This window comes from Hypanus sabinus, chromosome 13, assembly GCF_030144855.1.
Source record: "Hypanus sabinus isolate sHypSab1 chromosome 13, sHypSab1.hap1, whole genome shotgun sequence".
Classification (NCBI taxonomy): Eukaryota; Metazoa; Chordata; class Chondrichthyes; order Myliobatiformes; family Dasyatidae; genus Hypanus; species Hypanus sabinus.
In genome coordinates this window covers 39,880,571-39,903,933 of record NC_082718.1, presented here as the reverse complement: position 1 = coordinate 39,903,933, position 23,363 = coordinate 39,880,571, and the positions used below count along the sequence as shown (strand labels likewise).

General features: G+C 41.2%; 1 protein-coding gene across 3 annotated transcripts in view; it reads left to right on the top strand.

Moving 5' to 3' along the window:
* The first annotated feature begins 294 nt into the window (after positions 1 to 294).
* tbc1d22a (TBC1 domain family, member 22a) overlaps positions 295 to 23,363 on the top strand; it is a 281,299-nt gene continuing 258,230 nt past the window's right edge. Inside the window, exons 1-3 of one of the 3 annotated variants that reach the window (XM_059987463.1) lie at positions 295 to 525; positions 15,940 to 15,996; positions 21,979 to 22,310. In XM_059987463.1, coding sequence (XP_059843446.1) covers positions 455 to 525; positions 15,940 to 15,996; positions 21,979 to 22,310 — 460 coding nt within the window. In that variant the 5' untranslated portion in view covers positions 295 to 454. The remainder of the gene's footprint in view (positions 526 to 15,939; positions 15,997 to 21,978; positions 22,311 to 23,363) is intronic. The other 2 variants (XM_059987461.1, XM_059987462.1) reach the window with 2 other exon arrangements.

The following is a 23,363-nucleotide window of genomic DNA, read 5'->3' as shown; positions in this document are numbered from 1 at the left end:
GTCAGGGCAGCATCTCTGTCGACGTTTCAGTTCGAGATCCTACACTCTATAGATGCTGAGTTCATCTAACGTTTCGTATGTGCGGAAGCTGGACGCCTAGTATTACTCAACAGTGCAAAAACGGAACTAATGAGAGCAGTTTGTCAATAAAGACAAACGTACCGGGAACTTCCGAAACTCTAAGCGCTACATTCCCACCGACGTCACGAATAAGCCCGCCCACTTTGTGACATCACCGATCGTAGACGGGAACATTGACAGAAGGCAGCGTCTAATTGGTGCAGCGGTTACCTTGGAAATTCAAGCCAATAGAAAAGATGTTTCTTGGGAATGGAACATGGCGCTCTTGTAGCAGTGAGCCAAGCGGCTGTAGACTGGAGTAACTGTGAATGGTCGTTGTCAGGGGACAGCTGCGCCTGTGTCCGGCACTTGGTGGGACTGGACGCTTCTTCCAATGGCAAAGATGACAAGCGACGGCGGAAAGAAGCAGTTTTGGAAGCGGAATGTTTCCAAAGTTCCCGGCAGGTCAGTGACGTGTTTCGTGGATGACCGGGCCGGACCGAAGCGAGTGGTCTCACGGACTGTGTCGCTGGTCAGTGGTCCAGCCGATCTTCGGTATCAGGCTTCAGGTGCACTGCCTTAACGGTGATGGTGTTGGGCGACTTTTAAGTTTTGTGGCGCTGCTTGGAAAGTGGCTAAAGTTTTAAAAATCATCAAGTCAGTGCACCTCGAAACTTAAGCATAGATCTGTCAAAATGTAGTAGATCGTGTGTCAGTTAAGCACCGTGTGCTGTGTATTTCCCGTGGCCAAAAATGAAAGAAAGGCAGGTTTCGGAAGTGAAAGTTGGAAAGTGGAAGCTAGTCTTTAATGTTCTTCAAACTCGCATCAAGACTTAATAATTACTTAACTTTTGTGATTACTTTCTATAGTTAACGAGGCTATAGGTAATTGGCTCCTTCAGTGTCAAGTACAATTTAAAGATGAATTTCATGAAGAAATATCGATGAAGTTTATCTAAAGATGCAAAATTTTTTGGAGTGCTAAAATGTATATTTATGAATTCCAAAAGTTTTGGGCAGTAGTTTGTGAAGTCATGATTGTCATTTGGTGAAACAAATTGTGGATTCTGAAGGCTTTTGAGTTGGAGAATTTGGATATGGTTTGGGGATACAAACTGCTAATTGCTTTGTCAAATCAGTCATCCAGTGGTTATTACTGTCAGATGAAGAATGCAAGTGTTCATGAGTTTTTATCTTTTTTTTCCAGACTCCTTTCCATTATTCTAGTCAAAAGTTGTTAATGGTTTTCCATGATGCAAATTTAAAATATGCATTTTCTCTATCCCTTGCAGTGAATGAAATCTTCATTAAGCAACAAATACATTCCTTTTATATAGTGGCTATTTAAGTGTTAGTCAGGGGAGATGTGCTCTGTAGCTTTTATTTCCTTGACCATGGACCTGACATAGGAGCAGGTATATGCTCTGTCATGCCTTCTCTGCCATCTTGTTAGACTGATATTGGTCTCCTTGCTTTGTGCCTGGGCATTAGAAACATTTGAATTTCATGAGATCTGATTTGGTTTTGAAAATCGTAAATAATCTTTTCTGGGAATGAGGGGAGAAATCCATTCTTGTCTTATTCTTGAGAGAATGACTCTTCATCCAGTCCCAGTAACTTCCAGTTCCAAATTCCTCCACCAGCGGAAATGCCCTTGCAGCACCTACTCTATCAACCCCTGTAAGAAGTTTGCATTTGCCGATGAAATTGCCTGATGCTCTTATGCACTCTGGATGATGTAGGCCTTGTTGATTTGATGACGCCTCAGAAAATAAGACTTTGATTCCTGGAATCAAACAAGTGAAACTTCAGTATGCTACAAGTTTCAGGAGCCTAATGTCAGACCATCTTTTATAATGGTGAATCCTTGCAAAGTGCTAGACCCCAATTTGACGTGGTAGGTTAGTGAAAATTGGTGTCAAGTAACTGGCTATAGTGTTCAAAGCCATCTTCAATCTCTTGCTGTAGTGGGAGATTCCCACCTGCTTCGAAAGGTCAACCATTGTGCCAGTGCCCAAGGAGACTAGGATGAGCTCAATGTCTATTGCCCAGTAGTACTCAGATATACTGTGATGAATGGCAGTGACAGGTTGGTCCTGTCTCAGGCTCAGCAATGATCATACAGTTTGCCTACTGCCACAACAGGCCTGCAGTGGGTAGAATTTCTGGTTTCTCACTCTGCTTTGAAGCATTTAGATGACAGCAAAACACAAGTCAGACTGTTGTTTATCAATTACAGCTCAACATTCAATACCATCACCCCCCTTAATACTAATCAACAAGCTTCAAAATCTGTGCCTCTGCAACTTGATCCTCAAACTCCTTGATCCTCAAAGCTACAATCGGATTGGTAATTACAATTTGGGTGTTCAACCAATGTGAAATAGACATTGCAAATAGAAAAAGAAATAAATAATAATAAACAAATAAGCAATAAATAGCAAGAACATGAGATGAAGAGTCCTTGAAAGTGAGTCCATGGGTTGTGGGAGCATTACAATGATGGGCCAAGTGAAGTTATCCTCTCTGGTTCAAGAACCTGATGGTTAGGGGTAATAACTGTTCCTGAACCTGGTGGTGTGAGTCTTGAGGCTCTTGTACCTTTTTCCTGATGGCACCAGTGAGAAGAGAGCATGTTTTGGGTTGTGGGGGTCCCTGATGATGATGGATGCTGCTTTCCTGCAACAACGTTTCGTATAGATGTGCTAAGTGGTGGGGGAGGACTTTACCCGTAATGGAATGGACCATATCCACTAATTTTTGTAGGATTTTCTGTTTCAGGACATTGGTGTTTCTATACCAGGCTGTGATGCAGACAGTCAGTTTACTTTCCACTACACATCTATAGAAGTTTGGGAAAGTTTGCATGTCATGCCGAACCTTTGCAGACTCATGAGGAATTAGAGGCGCTGCTGTTCTTTCTTCGTAATTCCACTTACATGCTGGGCCCAGGACAGGTCCTCTGAAATAATAACAGCGAGGAATTTAAAGTTGTTGACACTCTCTACCCTGAGTGTTTATTTTTGTATCTTCAAGTAATTTTTGTTTTGCACTGTATTTTTACTACAAAACAACAAATTTCACAACAAATGTCAGTGTTAATGAATCTGATTTTGATTCTGTGTTTGATCTTGCCATTTTTTGTGCAGTTTTGTCACAATTACCTAATTGTTGTATTCCATCCTATTTGCAATAAAGACCAACATCCCATTTAAGTTCCTGGTTACTTGGTGTAGCTTTGTTTTCTTGGTATAAGGGATAAACAACATTAAATAATCTAGTACCACTTAAATTATTTTTTTCGCTGTTTTGCATATTGCAGTAGAAACCCAGTATTATTATGGTTTATCTGTTGTGACCCAGTCACTTAACATATTTATATCCTTAGCAATTTCTGTGTCCTCTTCACAATTTGCTTTCCTGTGACTTGTTTATGTCAGCCGAACATCCAGTCCCTTCATCAAATCACCGGTTAAGGATTGCTTGTGTGAACACCACTTAATCTTATGGGACAACACAGTAGTGTAGCAGTTAACAGCAGCGATACAGGTTCAATTTATTTATTGAGATAAGGTGTGGAATAGGCTCTTATGGCCCTTTGAGCCACGCCACCCAGCAATCCCCCGATTTAATCCCAGCCTAATCATGGGACTGTTTACAATGATCAATTAAACTGCCAACTGGTACGTCTTTGGACTGTGGGAGGAAACTGGAGCACCTGGAGGAAACACATGCAATCATGGGGAGAACATACAATCTCCTTACAGGTAGCTGTAGGATTGAACCTGGATTGCCTGCACTGTAAGGCATTGTGCTAACCACTGTGCTATGTGCTGCCCTTTCCTTGTTTATAAGAAACTTGTACATCCTTCCCATGGCTGCTTGGGTTTCTTCAAGGTCTTTAGGTTTACTCCCACGTTCCAAAGATGTATTGGCTCCTAGGTTAATTGTTCACATGAGTGTAGTTGGGTGATGTGAGCTCACTGAGGCAGAAGTGTCTGTTACTGTATTATATCTCTAAATTTAAAAACAATTCTGCTTTTCCTCAGTTATGCAGTCCTGTAAGCTAGGAAATTATTCTAATTAATTAAAAAAATTATAACTTTGGTGTTTGGAAATCCAAAGACAGCCACTGATTTCCTGATCTCCACTTGTTGGTTCCAACCTTGAAGAATGCAGTTAAATACAATTACCCTTTCATAAATTCATGTTGACTTAAGCTGATGCGATCACGATTTTGAAAGTATTGTTACAACCTTCTTAATATATTTTAGTATTGTTATTAATGTCAAATGGTAGGCACGCTATCTGCATGATCTCTTTCTCCTTTACCAACTGTGTTGTTTTGTGATGATTGGACTTTTTGATGTCATGATCTTGAGGAAGACGAGAACTAGTACGTTCACCATATCTGTGACCACTTCCTTCAGAACCGTAGGATGGAGGCCATTGTTCGAAGTTCAAGATACGTTTATTATCAGAGTATGTATACATTATACAACCTTGAGATTAATGTCCTTACAGGCAGCCATGAAACAAAGAAACCCAAAAGAACTCATTTTTAAAATAAAAGATTGACAAACATGGGGGGGGGGGGGGTAAGGGGAAGAAAACCAAATCATGCATATAATACACTGCCTCCATTCAACCGGGACTTGGCATTTCCAGTTTGGTCTGGCACTTTAATTGATCAAACCTCAAGTCTTTCTTGCTCTCAGCAACGGCCCTGTTTTATTGCCTCACCTCACCTCAGTTCTGGCGCATGGAAATGCCTCCAAGTCCAAAGGGAAGTACAGACTATTGCTTGCAATGATTGTTTGCAAGATAAAGTGTGGTTAACAAAGTTGGTTTTCTTTGATTTGTTAACCACCAGCCAGAAGTCGCTGAGGTTCACTGGATGTCCAGTGGACTGACATCAGCTCAACTAATTTGCCTGGTACCTCTTCTCTCAATAATGATTCTTCTTCATTCTCCTTTTGATTTCCTTTTTTTTTGTAATTTTTGTCTTCTACTGTGAAGATGGCTATGCATTATTTTACATATTTGTCATTTCTTTATTTTCCTTTTTTAAAAATTATCCTCTCACACTGCAGTTTTCTGGTTTTGTCAAAGCCTTAAATTTGGCTTAGGTACTCAAAGCCTCAAACAAGTTGGAGGCACCTGAGGATTAGATGGGGCAAATCGGGGTTTATGATGAAATTTGTCAGTGTATTAGTAATGCTTTTGGCATAATAAATAAGAGGCATGGTGAGAAAGGAGTTTGATGTGATTGGTGGATGGAAGAGGAGTATAAGATGACTGGTTGTGCCAGGTATGGTGAAGTTGGGAGGTTTTGGCAGCTGAATGACAGATGGAGGCAGATAAAGATGGTGGGGTGGGGGAAAGAGGGGCAGAGACAGCAAGGTGGTGGGGGTACAAAGGAGTGTGAAGACTGGAGATAGTTGCTGGAGGAAGATGAGTAGGAACACAGGAGTTACCACTGCTGAGCTCTAAAGGAGGTAATGCTTGCTTTTGGTTGGACTAATTCTTTGGGTGTGGCGGGGCCCGAGCCTGAGAGCCAACAATGAATTGATGTTTGGCCAATTTAAGTGCTAAACCAGATTAAAAAGATTGAGGTGTTGAGGCCAAGGGTGGCGGACTAACCAGTGTTCAGCTCACTATGTGAGGCTTTGCTTGCTTTAGCGCTGAACCGACTTTGCAGCTATAAACTGCAATCATCGGCATTCATGTTGGAGCTGAACCTGGCTCCAGTGGGAGCCTGCAGACAGCAGGGTCCTGGACTGGCTACAGCACTGAACTGGCCATGTGGCTTTGGACTTGCTTTCGGGGACTCTATGATTCATGTTCTGTGGATTGTTTGCTTGTTTTGAATTGTTCGCACAATTTGTTCTTTTTGCATATTGGATGTATGACTGTCTTTGTGATACGGGGTATTTTGTAAATTGTGTTGTAAATTGGAATCTCGAGGCAATTTCCCCTCATTGATGATGCCTGACTTGCTGAGTCCCTCTAGCATCTTGTGTGATGCTTTTGGATTATTGATTTGTTGGATAAGTTTGCAGCTTCTTAACTGTAAGTATTTAGAGTGAGATGTTAAATGAAGTACTAAACATGATGGGAATGTGCTGTTCAGTTTGTCTTTAAAACAGGGAACAGTCCCAAGAGAATTGTAGGGAGTCAGTTCTGAGGGGTGAAAGCTGGGGACACTAACTAAAATTTTAAAAAAATGTAACAGGATGTTAACTTTATCAGTGGCTAGGTGAGATCTGTTGTTTGTAAGTCCTGGGTTATAGGGAAACTTGGAGCTCAGTGTCCTGGGGATCACCAGTTTTTAAAAAAAAACATAAGGTATAGCAGAATTAGGCCATTTGGGCTATTGAATCTTCTTCACCATTTCATCATAACTGATTTATTCTTCCTCTCAACTCCCTTCTCCTGCCTTCTCCTTGTAACCTTTAGATGCCCTAATTAATCAAGAACCTATCAACCTCCGCTTTAAATATACCCAGTGAACTGGCCTGATCAATTGTCTGTGGCAATGAACTCCTCAGATTCAACACCTTCTGGTTAAAGGAATTCCTCATCATCTCTGTCCTAAATGGGTGTCCTTCAGTTCTGAGGCAGTGCCCTCTTGTCCTAGTCTTCCTCACTATAGGCAACAACCTCTCCACATCGACTATGTCTTGGCCTTTCAATATTTGATAAATCTTAATGAGATTCTAAACCAATTCTTCTAAACTCCAGTGAGTACAGCCCCAGAGCCATCAAACGCACCTCATACATTCACACTTTCATTCAGAATCAGGTTTATTATCACCGGCAAGTGACGTTAAATTTGTTAACTTAGCAGCAGCTGTTTAATGCAATACATAATCTAGCAGAAAAAAACAATAAAAATAATAAGAAATAAACTTTTATGCTGAGTAGATTAAAAAGTGCAAAAACATAAATATTGTATTTTTTTTAAAAAAAGTGAGTGGTGCCCAAAGATTCAATGTCCATTTTGGAATCGGATGGCAGAGGGGAAGAAGCTGTTCCTGAATCATTGAGTGTGTGCCTTCAGGCTTCTGTACCTCCTACTGGATGGTAACAGTGAGAAAAGGGCATGCCCTGGGATTGTTCTCGTGAACCTCCTTTGGACCCTCTCCAATGCCTGCATATCTTTTCTTAGATAAGCAGCCCAAAACTGCTTACAATATTCCAAGTGCAGTCTGCTGAATGCCTTATAAAGCCTCAGCATCAACTCCATGCTGTTGTATCCTAGTCCTCTTGAAATGAATGTTAACATTGTCTTTCCCTTCCTTACCACTGACTTAACCTGCAAGTTCACCTTGAGGGAATCCTGCATGAGGTCTCCTAAGTCCCTCTGATTTTTCAATTTTCTCCCTGTTTGGAAAATAGTCTATACTTTTGTTCCTTCTACCAAAGTGCATGATTATACAATTCCCTACACTATATTCCATCTGCTGCTTCCTTGCCCATTCTCTAGTCAGTCCAAGTCCTTCTGCAGACATCCTGCTTCCTGCATTCCTGGCATTCCACTAGTGTCTTCCACAGTAAAGACTGATATAAAATTCTTAAGTTCCTCTGCCATTTTTTTTCACCCCCATTCCATTCCATCATTATTTTCCAGTGGTCCAATATCCACTCTTTTACTCTTTATATATCTGGAAAAACTTTTTGTATTCTCTTTTATATTATTAGGTAGCTTAATTTCAGATTTTATCTTTTTGCACCTTATGGTTTTTTTTTGGTTGCCTTCTGTTGATTTTTAAAAACTTCCCAACCCTCCAACTTCATACTATTTTTTGTTCTATTATATGGCTTCTCTTTTGCTTTTATTGGCTTTGACTTCCCTTGTCAGCCAAGGTTGCCTCGTCCTTTAGAAAACTACTTCTTTGGGATGTATCTAACCTGCACTTTCTGAATTGCTCCCAGAGATTCCAACCTTTGCTGTTCTGCTATATTCCCTGTTAGTGTCCCTTTCCAGTTAACTTTGGTCAGCATCTCATTCATGCCTCTGGAATTCCCTTTACTCCGCTGTAATAATGATACAAACTGCAGGGCAAATTCTATCATATTATCATCACTGCCTCGTAAGGGTCCCTGTATCAAATCTGGATCTTTACATAGCACCCAATCCAGAATTGCCATTCCCCTAGTGGCCTCAACCACAAGCTGCTTGAGTAAGTTATCTTATAGGCATTCTAGAAATTACCCTTCTTGGCATCCAGCACCAACCTGCTTTTTCCCCCCATCTTCCTTCATATTGAAATCCTTCATGACTATTGCAATATTGCACTTTTCACTTTGCCTTTTCTGCCTCCTGTTGTAATTGGTAGCCCACATCCTGGCTACTGTTAGCCCTGTATATAACTCCCATCAGGTTCTTTTACTCTTGCAGTTTCTAAACTCTACCCGAAAGATTCTATATATTTCAATCCTATGATGCCTCTTTCTAAGGATTTGATTTCATTTGTCCCAACCAAGCTACCCCATCCCCTCTGCCCACCTGCCTATCCTTTTGATACAATGTGCATCCATGGATGCTAAGCCCCCAACTGTGATCTTCCTTCAGCCATGACTCAGAGATACCCGCAACATCATACCTGCCAACCTCTATCTGTGCTACAAGATCACTTACTGATTTTGTATACTGGTGGCAGCCATTTTGTTTTCCTATTCCTGTCCCCACACTGACCTTTCAAGTCCAATGTCTTCTGCACTACCAATGTGAGGTCAGTCGCCAACTTGAACAGCACTTCATATTCATGCTTTTCCTCAGTATTTTACAGTCCAGTGGTATGAACATTGTATTTTCCCATTCAAACTAACTCGGTCTCCCTATACTCCTTTCTTGGTGCTTCTCATGTCATCCCACCATCCCTACCCCTGCTCCCCCAATGTCAGTTCGTTTATTCCTTCCTCTCACCATAAACCTCTGCCTTTGCCTTTTTAATTGGGAGGCAGAATGGAGATGTGTATGTAGTAAAGGAGGTATAAGGTGCTTCTTCCCTCTGCTAGCCTGCAGGCCAAACCTCAAACCTGCCTAGCACCGCCCCCCCGATCAGTGTCATGTAAAACCATGGGAGCAGGCAGTGGATGGTTGTATGAGCAGCTGGTGCATATCACAAGTCCTGGTTAAGTGACCACTGACACCAGGCAGACAATCTCTGAAGAGTGTTGATAATGGCTGGGGTCACCCATCTTGTACAGGCACTGTCTCTTAGAAGGCAATGGCACACTACTTCCAGAGAAAAATTTGCCAAGAACAATCATGGTGAAGATCATGCTTGGCCATGTTATACAACATGGCACATGATGACTGAATGAACCATGGGGAAGAACATTTTGGCTGTCTCTCTTATCTATGACCCTCAAATTGTAGGTCAAAAGAATTCATGTATCCCAAAGGGAGATTCGCTAAGGTACTCGAAGTTGACAGCAAAGCTTGCTTTGAGGAAGGTGAATCAACTACCTTGTTTGTTGAACTGGCTCCCTTGGTAACAAAACTTAGAACAAGACAAGACAGGAACTGGCCTTTTGGTTCACTATGTTTATCATGTTAATTTGAACAAATCTCATCTGCCTGCATATGGTCTACATCCTTTTTATGTGCTTGTCTAAAAGCCTCTTAAACATTGCCTTTAGATCTGCTCCTCCCAGCATTGCTATCGGATCTGCTTCTCTCACTACCCCCTATATATCAGAGTTCACAACTGATATTCAACATATCAAGAGGGAAAATAATGCCATGACTGATTATCTTTCACTGCCAGTCGTTGAGGCCATACTCATAGGGATTGACCATGCCATTATGGCAACTGACCAAACTTCTGACCCAGAGCTCCAGGCTTACTAAACAGCAGTCACAGCCTGCGGTCTGCTGACATTAAGTTTGGGGAACCTGGGGTTTCTCTTTTATGCAATGTCTCAACTAGGCAGCCATGCCCCATAGTGCCCGTAAACTGGAAGTGACTGCTCATGACTCCATACATGGCCTTTTGCATCCTGGCTGGAAGGCCTCACAGAAACTGGTTGCACTAAAATTTGTGTGGCACCACCTTAGAAAGGACTTGTGTGGTCGGATTGCAGCCTGTGTGGATGCTGGCAGGCAAAAATTAGCCATTATACTCCAGGTGCCCTTGGCACCTTTGAGTTCCTAAGCAATAGTTTGACCATGGCAGTGTGGACCTTGTTGGTCCTCTTTCCCTCCTCCTGACATTTCACGTACCTCCTTACCATGGTGGCCAGAGGTTGTTCCTCTAGCTTTGACAATGGTCACAGACATGGCTCAGGCATTCATCAGCACCTGGGTCACTCAGTTTGGCGTCCATCTGATATTTCTTCTGACCATGGTTCCCAATTCATATGAGACCTCTGGGCTGCATTGGTCCAGAACCTTGGCTTTAGACTACATCACTGTCCAATGAGTATCACCCATAGTCTGATGGCTGATGAGAGTTGTTTCACTGCTCCTTAAAGGCTGCTCTGAGGGCTTCCCTGACTGATGAGTGATGAGCATCTCGAATGGGTCCTGCTGGGACTCAGAACTGCTCCAAAATAGGACCTGCCATTGTCTGTGGCTGTGTTGGTATATGGGTAACCATTATGAGTGCCAGATGATTTTATTCCTAATGTCATGACCACCTGGTTGGCCTCTAAACAATGTTCCATCCTCAGTAAAGTCAATTACACTTGACCAAAGTGCAACACCTCTCACTTGCCATGATTAAATACTATGCAGTCGGCCCTCCTTATCCGCGAATTCAACCAACTGCAAATCACGAAAACCCGGAAGTTCTCTTTCCAGCACATGTTGTTTGAGCATGTGCAGACTTTTTTTTCTTGTCATTATTCCCTAAGCAATGCAGTATAACAACCATTTTACATAACATTTACATTGTGTTAGGTATTTTAAGTAATCTAGAGATGATTTAAAGTATATGGGAAAATGTGTGTGGGTTATCATGGATCAGGATTGAAAAAAAATCGGAAGTTCTCGTACTAAGTAAGTCGGAACAGGTACATCCGTTATTATTTAGTGTCAGTCAAACGTTTGTCTTAGTATATAGTATATATTTAACCTTTCTATACATATAAAACACTTAAGAATGTATGTTTCAGCACTGGGCTCAGGAACGGAAGTTCTTGGGACTCAGGACAGACTGCTCCTGAGCGCGCTGTCCACTGTGCCAGGTTGATGTGGAGGATCAAAAGCCCAAAACCCAATAATTAAATCACTGTGTTGCTTAGTAATAATTGTAGCTTTCATCAGGGCAGAGCCTTTCTCACTTTATCCTTTAAAATTGTTCCCATCGTTGACTGATGTAGCCTAATGCTTTTCCAATGACCGATGGCGTTTCACCTCTTTCCGATTGCTTTATTATTTCCACTTTATTTTCAGTCGTGATCATGATTATTTTAGTGACGAGAAGCTTTCAGACAGTTTGAATAAGGGACTTGAGCATCCGCAAATTTTGGTATCCGCGAGGGGTCCCGGAACCAATCCCCTGTAGATAAGGAGGGCCGACTGTATGCTGTTTCTCTAACTAAATTTCCAGTTTAAATTGGACTAAATCCTTTGACAACTTTCTCACTGTCCACAACACTGGCAATTTCATGTTATCTACAAGCCTACTATTCTGTCAACTTGAACTTTTGTTCAAATCATTGCATGTTACCTCACAAACTGAGGTCTCAGCATGGATCTCTGCAGAACGACACTGATCGCAGGTCTTGAGTAAGAATAACATCACTTTTCTAGTACCCTCTGTCTTCACTAGCCAAGCCAATTTTGAATGCAATCTACCAACTAACCATGAATCCCATTTGCCTTAATCTTTTGGATCAGTCTGCAATGATGTCAATGTTGAAGTGTCTGAATTGTGCTGTAATAACTGGATGTAGCTTACAGTTGGAGCTGTGGAGCTGTGCATCTTGATGCAAGTGTTTCAAACTTGAGCTTTCAGAATGGTTATTGGCCCTTTTAATCTGGTATTGCTTTTGCACATGGGCTATTGGCAGTCTTGATTCGGAGATGAGGGACCAGAATGTTAGACATCAAGCTCTGCTGTATGATATTGGCATTCATGGGTGTTTTTAAGCATATCTCTTGAGTGTTCTTTTTAAGTGCCCTCCCAACTTTCTAGTTGAACTTCCTATTATTCTGCCTGCTTAAAAAGTTAGGAGATAAAACTGCAGCATTCTTGGAATTTGTTTTCAGGAAACAATTAGAGCACCATTAAAACAATGTGCACCATTAGAGACTTTAAATGAGAGGAAACTGAAGGTTTAAACTGTATACAGGTCTTTTAAAACCAAAATGAAATTTTTGGTACTGTATGGTTATGCTTTGATTGAACCAGGCAAGTTATTCTGCAGTAGTTAACAGTGAGTCTATTGTTTGTGCTACTGTGCTAGGCTCTGCCAGGAAAATGAGGTAAAGCAGAACAGAGGGACAAATAAATAAATTAACTTCCGTTAATGCCCCCCTCACCCCATCCCTGATATATTTAGTTTTTTTCCCCCTCCCCTTTTTTTCTTTCTCTCTCTACCCATCACTCTGTCTGTTCTCCATCTCCCTCTGGTGCTCCCCTCCCCCTTTGTTTCTCCCTAGGCCTCCCGTCCCATGATCCTTTCCCTTCTCTAGCTCTGTATCCCTTTTGCCAATTACCTTTCTGGCTCCTATCATTCTTCTCATTCTCCTATCATTTCTCATTTCTCCTTCCCCTCCTACTTTCAAATCTCTTAGTATCTTTCCTTTCAGTTAGTCCTGACGAAGGGTCTTGGCCCGAAACGTCGACAGCACTTCTCCCTATTGATGCTATCTGGCCTGCTGTGTTCCACCAGCTTTTTGTGTGTGTTGCTTGAATTTCCAGCATCTACAGATATTCTTGTGTTTGACAAATAAATTAGACTTTTTAAATTGATGTTTTTAATAAAAGTGCACATTAACTTATGTAAAAATACTTAACAAATTTATAAGAAGAGAGCTGTATTTTCTTAAATCAAGGTATTAGTAGAGTAATTACAGTCGTAATTGCAAAAGTTTATGATTTTTTTGCATGAGCAGTCTTAAATAAATTTGAGCTGATTTTTTTTTAATTAAGCTATTGAGAGTTCCATTAATAGCATCAGGATTAAGGGTAAAAATATTTCTCACATTTTCTTTCTGATATTTTAGAAAATAATGTTTGGAATCTGGTGGAATTGCTTTGCTTTGTCACATGTACTGAGGGGGGTGATAAGCTTGTCTTGCTTGCTTTTCATGCAGATCAGATCATTACACACTTTTTATGTAGTACAAGGTAAAACAACAGAATGTAGAATAACGTGTTAACAGTTATGAAGTGCAGTGTAGGTAGACAATGAAGCATGAGCTCATAATGAGGTAGATTGAGAGGTTAGGAGCTCATCTTATTGTACTAGGAACCATTCAATAGTCTTATTCAGTGAGATAAAGCGGTCCTGGAGTCTAGTGCTATGTGCTTTCAGGCACTTCTGCCTGGAATGTGAGGGTCACTTCCTGAGGCTAGTATTTAATATCTAAATACTACTAAAACTCTCTGTTTGTGACCCCCAACTAGCGCAAACGGTGCATTACAACGGCACTATTTTTGGCTAAGTCGACTTAAAATGCGCTAACTTACAGAATACAGGCAAGGTTCAGGGTTATATATTTGTATAAAATTGCTCGCTCGCTAAAATCAACAGCCTCGCTTTCACCGAAGAGCCAATGTCAGCCATGATGGAAACTGCGATGCGACACCACAACGTATGCGCACGGCCAACCTCAGAAGCTACTCACGATACTCACAGCAGCGACACCAACCGGAGCAAAAGGGCAGATAACTCTATTTCGAGCTGTCACATTCTGCTAATCACCATCAGATGTGCGGGATTGGGACAGATCTAACTGCCACCCACCAATAGGAGATAATTAAATCTTATTGTAATGATGTACTTCGAGACACCCATAAAATCCTTTGCTGCAGTCAAAGGACAGCGGACTATATCACGTCCATTTAAGAGAGCACCAATCTCATCAAGAATAATCAGCATCCTGGAGGCTTTGGTGTAACTGCTTCGTATCTTCTATCCAGCATTAGGGTTTAAAAAAAGGTCAGCCTAATTATGCCGCATGGAAAGAGAAGGGTGACATTATGGTCAAGAGATGACGCCATACATCGTTGAGAAGCAGCAAGGAGAGGGAGAGAACAAAAATCAGATGAGGCCAGGGCTGCACGACTCCAGGATCAAATAGTCAGGGCAAAAAAGATGAGAGAAGAGGAGACAGAGGAAGAGAGGCATACACATCCCCAAAATGACAAAACTGGCACATGAGGAGAGAGGAAGAGACAAAGGAGCTGAGAAATGCGTGTCTCCAGGATCAGAGACAAAGAACAAACAAAAGAGATGAAGAGACGGGGGATGAAAAGGCTGCATGTCTCCAGAATGACAAAAACAGGCATAGAAGGAGGAAACAGGAAGAGACAAAGGAGGAAATGCATGTCTCCAGGATCAGAAACAAAGAATAAACAGCAGAAGAGATGAAGAGACAGAAGATGAAAGGACTGCACGTCTCCAGAATGACAACGAGAGGCACAAGGGTGGCAGATCCACCTGAAATGATGCTATCAAAAGTGTCCTATGTTGAACAAGGAGGAGCAGCTATATTTGCCTTGCTAAGCGTCGTTTTCCTTTAATAAATTGAGGTTTTCTTCTTCAATTTCCAAAGCAAAGCGATACCAATAGCATTCAGGAAAATTTAATGTTCATTCTGGTCACATCAGACTGCACTACCCTTCTCTCAAAGGGTGCCCCAACGGGTCACCCAATTGTCTAGTCTGTTCCTAATGATCCTTGGAAAAATGGAACTCGCCTGTTGTAGCGTTAATGTTCATCTGATGATGGTATTTACATCGTGCTGAGTAGTAGGGATTTCTGTGATTCAGACCCTGAAGGAACAGTAATGTATTTCCAGGTTAGCATGGTGTGAAACAATCAGATTCTTATGTTTGTGTGTCTGTTGACCATGTCTTTCTGAAAACGTTGCTGGAAAAATTGTAGCTTTTTTTTGGCAAATCATGCACGCATGCATGTTCCTGCTATTTAGAATATTCATGGGGAGACTGAATATTTAGGGTGCCTTTTTCAGATGCCTTTTTCTTGGGCAGTGCCTATTGGAGTTTCATATGCTTCCACCTTGTGCAGTGTCGATGCTGGAAAGGCTTTGAAGGTTGAAAGTTGTTACGTGCTGCAGGAAATCCAAGTTCTGAATTATGTGCAAAAAATATTTGTGTACTCTGTTCAAGGTGGCTTGCTGTTTGATTTCCAATTCTTTGGTCTCACTTTTGGGTGACTGAGGCATCTTGCATTTCCATCGCACATTTTTGTTGGACTTTGAGGATGCATACATATTAATGATTTGACTGAAGAGACCCAGGGAATTGAAAACTGAACTCATTTCCAACAATTTTGTTACATGCATTTTAAAATTTGACTTTTGTACGTAGTTAATTCAAATATCACATCATGCATTATTTTAAAAAAATATGTACCAAATTGATCTCAAAATATGTGAAGCTTTCTGGATGGTCTGAGTGATAACGACAAGCAGACAAATATTTGTTGTGAGGAAGGAAGAAAGTCAGTGTGAAATTTTAGCAGGGGTAAGAATGTCAGTATACTTTGAGGAAGGGAAAGGAGGTACCATTATGTGTTGGATGGGTGTACAGAATGTTTTATTACTGGGCTGTTGGGAAAAGAAAAATACATATATAGTGGATATTATTACCTGAGAGGCTATTGTATAACCATGGTTTGTTGTTTGATTTCCTGTGACATTGCACTGATCCTATCACTTTTACTTTGCAGTATACAACATGTTTATGGAGCTCAGCATCCTCCAATAGATCCCCTGCTGCATTCAAAGTAGGTGTGAATTTTAAATTTTTAATTGTTTTAAAATTGAAATATACATAGGACTGCATAGCTGGATACTATGCTTGCCTAGACTCATTTGTTTGGATATCTGTTTCTTTTAATGACTTGAAAAACAAGCAAAACATTGGGGAAAACTCAGAAGGGCTTAAACAAGAGATTGGGAAGGCTAAAAGAGGCCATAATGTCCAAGGCAAGTAGAACACATTGGCGTTTTACATTTAGATTAGGAGCAAAGGGTACATCACTCAGAGACAAGTTGTGTGTGGGTTTGAGAAAGTGATTAAAGTCCTTAAATGGTATATTGTATCTCGAGTCACTAAGGAGGACAGTATGGATGATGGTGAGTCTGTGTGGCTATCTTGCATTTTAGGACATTGTCACTATTAATGAAGAGGAGGTAGGGAAATACAAAGGTGGTTAAGTCCCCAGTGCCTGATGGGATTTATCCAAGGATACTGAGATAAGCAAAGCAAGAGAGTGCTGCGGTCACAATAGAGAACTTCGGAATCCTGTTAAACGACAGGCGAGGTGCCAGAATACTGAAAAATACACAATGTTGTTCTAATGTTTAAGAAGAGTAGCAGGGAAAACCAGGATTTTGTATGTCAGTGTGCCTTAAATCAGTGGTAGTGAAGAGTAAGGCATAACGCTCTTTGGGACCGGATTTACAAGCATCTATGGACTTAATGAGGGGCAGTCAGTATGACATTGTGCAAGGTCTTCTCTCACAAACTTGAATGTTTTGAGGATTAACAAATGATTAAAGAAAGTAGGGCTGTAGATGTTGTCAACATGGACTTCAGTAAAAGATATGACAAAGTCCTCATGGTAGCTTGATCCAAAATATTAACAAATTTTTGTTTATTGGATTGGTCATAGAAAACAGTAATGGGAGAAGACTGAACGTCTGTGACCAGTGATATTCCACAATGATCAGTGCGGAGACTTATTGATTGTTCCACATATTAATGATTTGAATGAAAATGTGAATAGTATGACTTGTAAGGCTGCAGTAGCCACAAATTGATGGTGTTAAGACTTGTGAGGAATCTTGTCGGAGGATGCAGCAGGGTATAGGCCAGCTGGAAATGTGAATGGCGATGTAACAGATGAAGTTTAATCCAGACAAGTGTGAAGTGTTGTACTGTCAGAGGTCAAATGCTGGAGGAAAGCATATAGTCAATGGCAGGATATTTGGAACTTCTGATGTACAGCAGGGTCTTTTGGTATCTCTAAAAGAGGCAACAGCAAATAGGGTGGTAAAACTGGCTATGCCATGCTTGCCTTCATCGATTGTGCATTCATTCATTCATTTTGTGCCATGTCGTATGATGTGGGTGATCATGTTCTTAAGCATGATTGTGGGCAAATTTTTCTACAGAAGTGCTTTGCCATTGCCACTTTCTGGGCAGTGTCTTTACAAGGGTGACCTCAGCCATTAGCAATACTCTTCAGAGACTGTTTGCCTGGTGTCGTTGGTCACACAGTCAGTATTTGTGATGTGCACCAGCTGCTCAAATGACCATCCACCACCTGCTCCCATGGCTTCACATAGCCCTGTGTTTCACCTTGCATAAAGTTGACCTGTAGCTAGAGGAGGGAAGGAGTGTCTTGCACTTCCTTTGGTAGAGATGTATCGCCACCCTGCCACCCAATCAATTGTGAGTATTAATGTTAGGAAGTCATTGTATAGTATTATTGAACTTTTGTTGGGCCACATTTGGAGTATTGTGCTGTTTTGTCTGTCACATGATAGGAAGTGTATGAAGAATTGGAGAGGGTGCAGAAAAGCAGATGTAGCCTGGATTGCAGAGTAACAACTGTGAGAGATGAACTTGGATAGTTTCCCCTTTAGCATCGGAGACCAAGTGGTGACCTAATGTGTTTCTAAAATGATGAGTGGCATAGATTTGGTAGTTACTCTCTTTTTTTTTCCTGGCGTAGAAATGTCACATACTGAAGAGCATTAGGTTTAAGCTGAGAAGGGAAAAGTTTAAAAGAGGCATTCGAGCTGGGTCACTGTTTTACAGTTTTCAATCCCTAGTAAGGAAGGTAGCAAAAGCAGTTATAATGTTTACATGTTTTAGGCACATAGAGGGAACTGGACCATATGCTTCTCTGACATCCAGAGATAAATACTACTTGTATATGTGTTATTGAATGATCAGCTGTTTACTTAGGATTCGGCTTTTCACTGTTTGATCAATCTGTTTAACCACTTCTTTACATCGGCCTTTGCCTTCATCTACTTTTACATCTACTTTGCCTTCATCAGTTTTGCCTCACTCTGCTGCTTCTCTTGGATAACACACACCCACAATCTGAAATGCAGTTGGAATGAGTTCATGGGCTTATTTAATTGACAGATAGCATCTTGTTAGCTGCCATTTTTTCCTCCGGTTGCCGTATGTTACAATGTTATCCAATGTCAAATGTTTTTTGATATTACTGAGAAATGCACACCTGAGTGGTTTGACCATGTTTTCTTTTAAATGCAGATATATGTATTACACTTGTTTAGTATAATTCAGTATCAATTAAAGCAAATAGTCTTGTGAAACACTCAGTATACAATCTCCTTTGATTGGCTATAGTCCTTATGTAATAAAGTAATTTTATGCTATTTGGAAATGAGCTACCAGAATTTACCTACTAGAATTTAATTATAATTAATCTTTCTATCTGAAATGATGGGTGATATGAGAGAAGGATTACTGTTAACAGAACATAGAACACTATAGCACAGAAACAGGTGTTTTGGTCCATCTTGTCTATCCATTAATCTGCCTGGTCCCATCGACCTCCATACCCTTCCCATCCATGTACCTATGCAAGTTTCTCTTAAATGTTGACATTGACCACACATCCACCACTTGTGCCGGCAGCTCTTGACCCTCTGAGTGAAGCTGTTCCCCTTCCTATTCCCCTTAAACTTTTCACCTTCCACCTCTAGTTATGACCTCTAGTTGTAGTCTCACCCAATCTCAGTGGAAAAAGCCTGCTTGCATTTATCCTGTCTATACCTCTCATAACCCTGTATACCTCTATCAAATCTCCCCTCAATCTTTTGTCTAACCTAGTCAATCTGTCCCTGTAACTCAAGTTCCAGCAACCTCCTTGTAAATTTTCTCCGTACGCTTGCAATCTTATTTGCATCTTTCTTATATGTAGGTGACCAAAATTGGACACAGAACTCACATTAGGTGTCACCAATATCTTGTACAATTTTAACATAACATCCCAACTCCTGTACTAAAAACATTGATTTATGAAGGCCAATATGCTGAAAGCTTTCTTTACGATCCTATCTACCTGTGATGCTTTCAATGAATTATGGACCTGTATTTCGTGATCCCTCTGTTTTATTGCACTCCTCAGTGGCCATCTGCTTACCATGTAAGGCCTACCAAAGTGCAACACCTCACATTTGTCTCCATTAAATTCTATTTCAGTCTGCCTCATTCAGTCGACCTCCTAGGTCCCACTAGGAGCTTTGATAGTCTTCCCCACAGTCGGCTACACGCGTTCTTGGTATTGTCTACAAATTTGCTGATCCAGTTTACCACATTATCCAGATAGTTGATATGGAAGACAAACAGCAATGGAGCTAGCGCACATCCCTGCAAAAAAAAGACACAGGCCTCCAGTCAGAGAGACAACCATCTGCAATCACTCTCTGGGTTCTTTCTCAAAGCAACATCTAATACAATTTACTATCTCATCTTGAATACTGAACCTCTTGCCCAACTCCTATGCCTTGCTAAAGCCTGTGTAGACAACATCCACTGCCTTACCTTCATTTAACTTTTCTGGTAGCTTCCTCGGAAAACTTAAGATTGATTTACCATGCACGTAGTCATGTTGACTCTCCCTTATCAGTCCCTGTCTATCCAAATACTTGTACATCCAGTCCCTTGGAATACTTTCCCACAGGGTCTGAAGGAAAGTGTTATTAGGCCCTGGGAATTTATCCACCCTAATTTGCCTTAAGACAGCAAGCGCCTCCTCTTCAAAGTTCAAAGTAAAATTTATTATCAGAGTACATACATGCCACCATGCATAACCCTGAAATTCCTTTTCTGTGGCATACTCAGCAAATCTTTTGTATAGTTTGTTCCTGTTTACAATTACAATGTAAATGCAGGTATAAATGAATAACAAGCAAGAAATACCAAGATAAGAGTCCTTAACTGAGTGTAGTTATCTCATTTTGTCCAAGAGCCTGATGGTTGAGGGGTAGTAACTGTTCTTGAACCTGGTGGTATAAGTCCTGAAGCACTTGTGCCTTCTACCTCATGGCAGCAGTGAGAAAAGAGCATGGCCTGGGTAGTGAGATTCTTTGATAATGGTTGCTGCTTTCCTGCGGCAATATTTCATGTGGAATATGGTTTGGAGGGTTTTACCTGTGATGCATTTGGCCACATCCTCTACCTTTTGTAGGATTTTCTGCTCAAAGGCATTGATGTTCCCATACTAGGCCTTAATGTAACCAGTCAGCATGCTTTCCACCATGCATCTGTAGAAGTTTGCTGAGGTTTTTGATGACATGCCGAGTCTCTGCAGACTCCTGAGGAAGTAGAGGTGCTGTCATGCTTTCTTCACAATTAGATTTGTATGATGGGTCCAGGACAGGTTTTCTGAGATAGTGACTCCCAGGAACTTAAAGTTATTGACCCACTCTATTTCTGATCCTCTGCTGATTACTGGCTCATGGACCTCTGGTTTCCCTCTCCTGAAGTCTACAATCACTTCCTTGGTCTTATTGACATTGAGTGAGAGACTGTTGTTATTACACCACTCAGCCAAATTTTCAATCACCCTCCAGTATACTGATTCATCACCGCCTTTGATACAGTCCACAACAGTGGTGTCATCAGCAAACTTGTATATGGTGTTGGAGCTGTTCTTGGCCACTCTTCTGTAATCTATATTGGGTCCATGACCTCACTGCTATAATCCTGAGATCACAACCTTGGAGTCCCTAAGTAGCAATCCGTAAATCACAACCCTGTTCTTTAACTTAGCATTTAACTCCCTGCACTCACTTTGCATGACCTCGCTACCCCTCCTACCCATGTCATTGGTACCGATGTAGACTCTGGCTGCTCACCTTCCCTTATCACTACAGCTCACCTATTTTCCCCCTTCACTTCTGAGCCCCAGAGCCAGACTCAGTGCCAGAGTCCTGACTGCTGTTGCTTTCCTCTGCTAGGTCTTTCTCCCCGCCCCACCCAACAGTATCCAAAGTGGTATTCTTGTTACTGAGGGGAATGTCCACAGAGGTGCTCTGCACTGGCTACCTTTCCCTTTCTTCCTCTTGACGGTTATCCAGTTATCTGTTCTGCACTTTGGGTGTAACTACCTCCCTATATGTCCTGTTAATCAACCCCTCAGCCGCCCGAATGATCCGGAGTTCATCCATTTCCAGTTCCAACTCCTTAACATAATTTGTTAGAAGCTGCAGCTGGATGTACTTCTTGCAGATGTAGTTGTCAGGGACACTGGAGGTCTCCCTGCTGTTCCACATCTGCAATAGGAGTGTTCAGGTACTCTCACTGCTCTAAGTACACAAAGATAGAAAGAATAAATAATTAAGAAAGCATTACCTTTAGCCTAGCATTTCCTTGCTAAAGCCTTGATGAACCAAAGCCTCAACTTCCCACTCCAACACTTGCCCAAGGGACTGTGACATCCAAAATGTGTCACATTTGCTTCTTTCAATCTCTTTTTCCAAGAAATCTGGTGTCTCCTCAGGATCATGGGGCATAAATGATGGAAATACTTTGAATGCAAATATTACAACATATAGTTTGGATCTAAAAAGAAAAATCATGCTGGATTGAAAAGCATGCACTATTTATGATTTAACAAAGTTAAGTAAGTAAGATAAAGAACATCCATTATCTTTGTCATTCTTGTTAATTAGAATATTGTACCAGTGTATCTAAAATTATGTTTCTTGGTCAACAGTATACTGAAAGCAAATTCGAAGCCACTTTCAGTGTCGATAAGGACAAAGAAGGTTACGACTTTCCAAGAGTTTGAGAGTATAACAAGCGATGCTTGGGATGTTGGAGATGACGACGATGACCTCTTCGCGATGGCTGCTCAAAGTCTGAATACTGAAGTTGTCATGGAAACCGCAAATAAAGTAATTGAAATACACAGCAAATTACAAGAACAGAAACAGCAGGACAAACCAACAGAGACAAATCCAGAGCAATTGAATGATTTGGAGCAAGCAGCCAGCAAAAGGGAACATGTGAAGTCTTATTCTGGTTTGGAGCTTGATACGTCAACAGGTAACTTTGAGTTCTTTTAAATACTATTACGTTTAAATTGAAACTTTGCCAAGTGGAAGATGTTATGTTTCTTTCCATGTGTTTCTCCAAAGACTGACTTGCTTACTTGGGCTCTTGGCTCCCAGTGGAGCATAGGCCATTGATGATCACCCATCTCCCTCGTCCTCTAAAGCTGATGGTGTGGTTGGAGTTCATCATTGCTTCTGCAATCCATTGCATGCACCGTACAGGGGATTGGCCTATACAGCTTCACCAGAGCCATGTTGGTCACCCTTACCTGCTTCCACTTCTCACGATGGGGATATAGGGTTGGACTGTGAGATGCTTTCTCTAAAGATGCAGGCTTCATTTCCTTCAGAATGTAGGATTTGGGCTGTACAATCATTACTGGGTGAAATGAATACTGAGTAACTGAAAGCCGTTTATAGTTACTTTTCGGCATAAGAGACTGGACTTAGTTCACAATTGATCTTATTTACGGCACACTTAATTCCTATAATCTGTTAAATCTAGATGGCTTAATATTTGCATTTTCTGAAGGATGTTTGCAACTATAGGGCCTGCTTTATTGAGCTTTTAATGTCCTTAACAGTTGCAATTTTTATTGTTTTGATTTTTTTCACAAAGTAAACTTTAATTTTAATTTTTTTATTAGAATATGAGGTAATTCTGTCTTTTTGCCCATTTTGCTCGAATTATGGAACTAAACAATTCTTAGTACTTGTGTAACAAAGATAAATAAGAAGGACAATGAAAATCTATGTGTGGTGGGGTGGAGATGCATCTCTACCAATGGAGGTGTAAGGCACTCCTTCCCTCCGCCAGCCTACAGGTCACCCTTGGGCAAGGTGTAGCACCTGCTTAGCTCCCCCCTCACCCAACCTGCATCATATGAACACATGAAGCCATAGGAGCAGGTGGTGGATGGTCGTATGAGCAACTGCTGCATACCACAAGTCCTGGTTCTGTGACTACTCTCGCCTGGCAGACAATCTCTGAAGAGTATTGATAATGGCCGGGGTCACCTATCTAGTAAAGATACTTCCCAGCAGA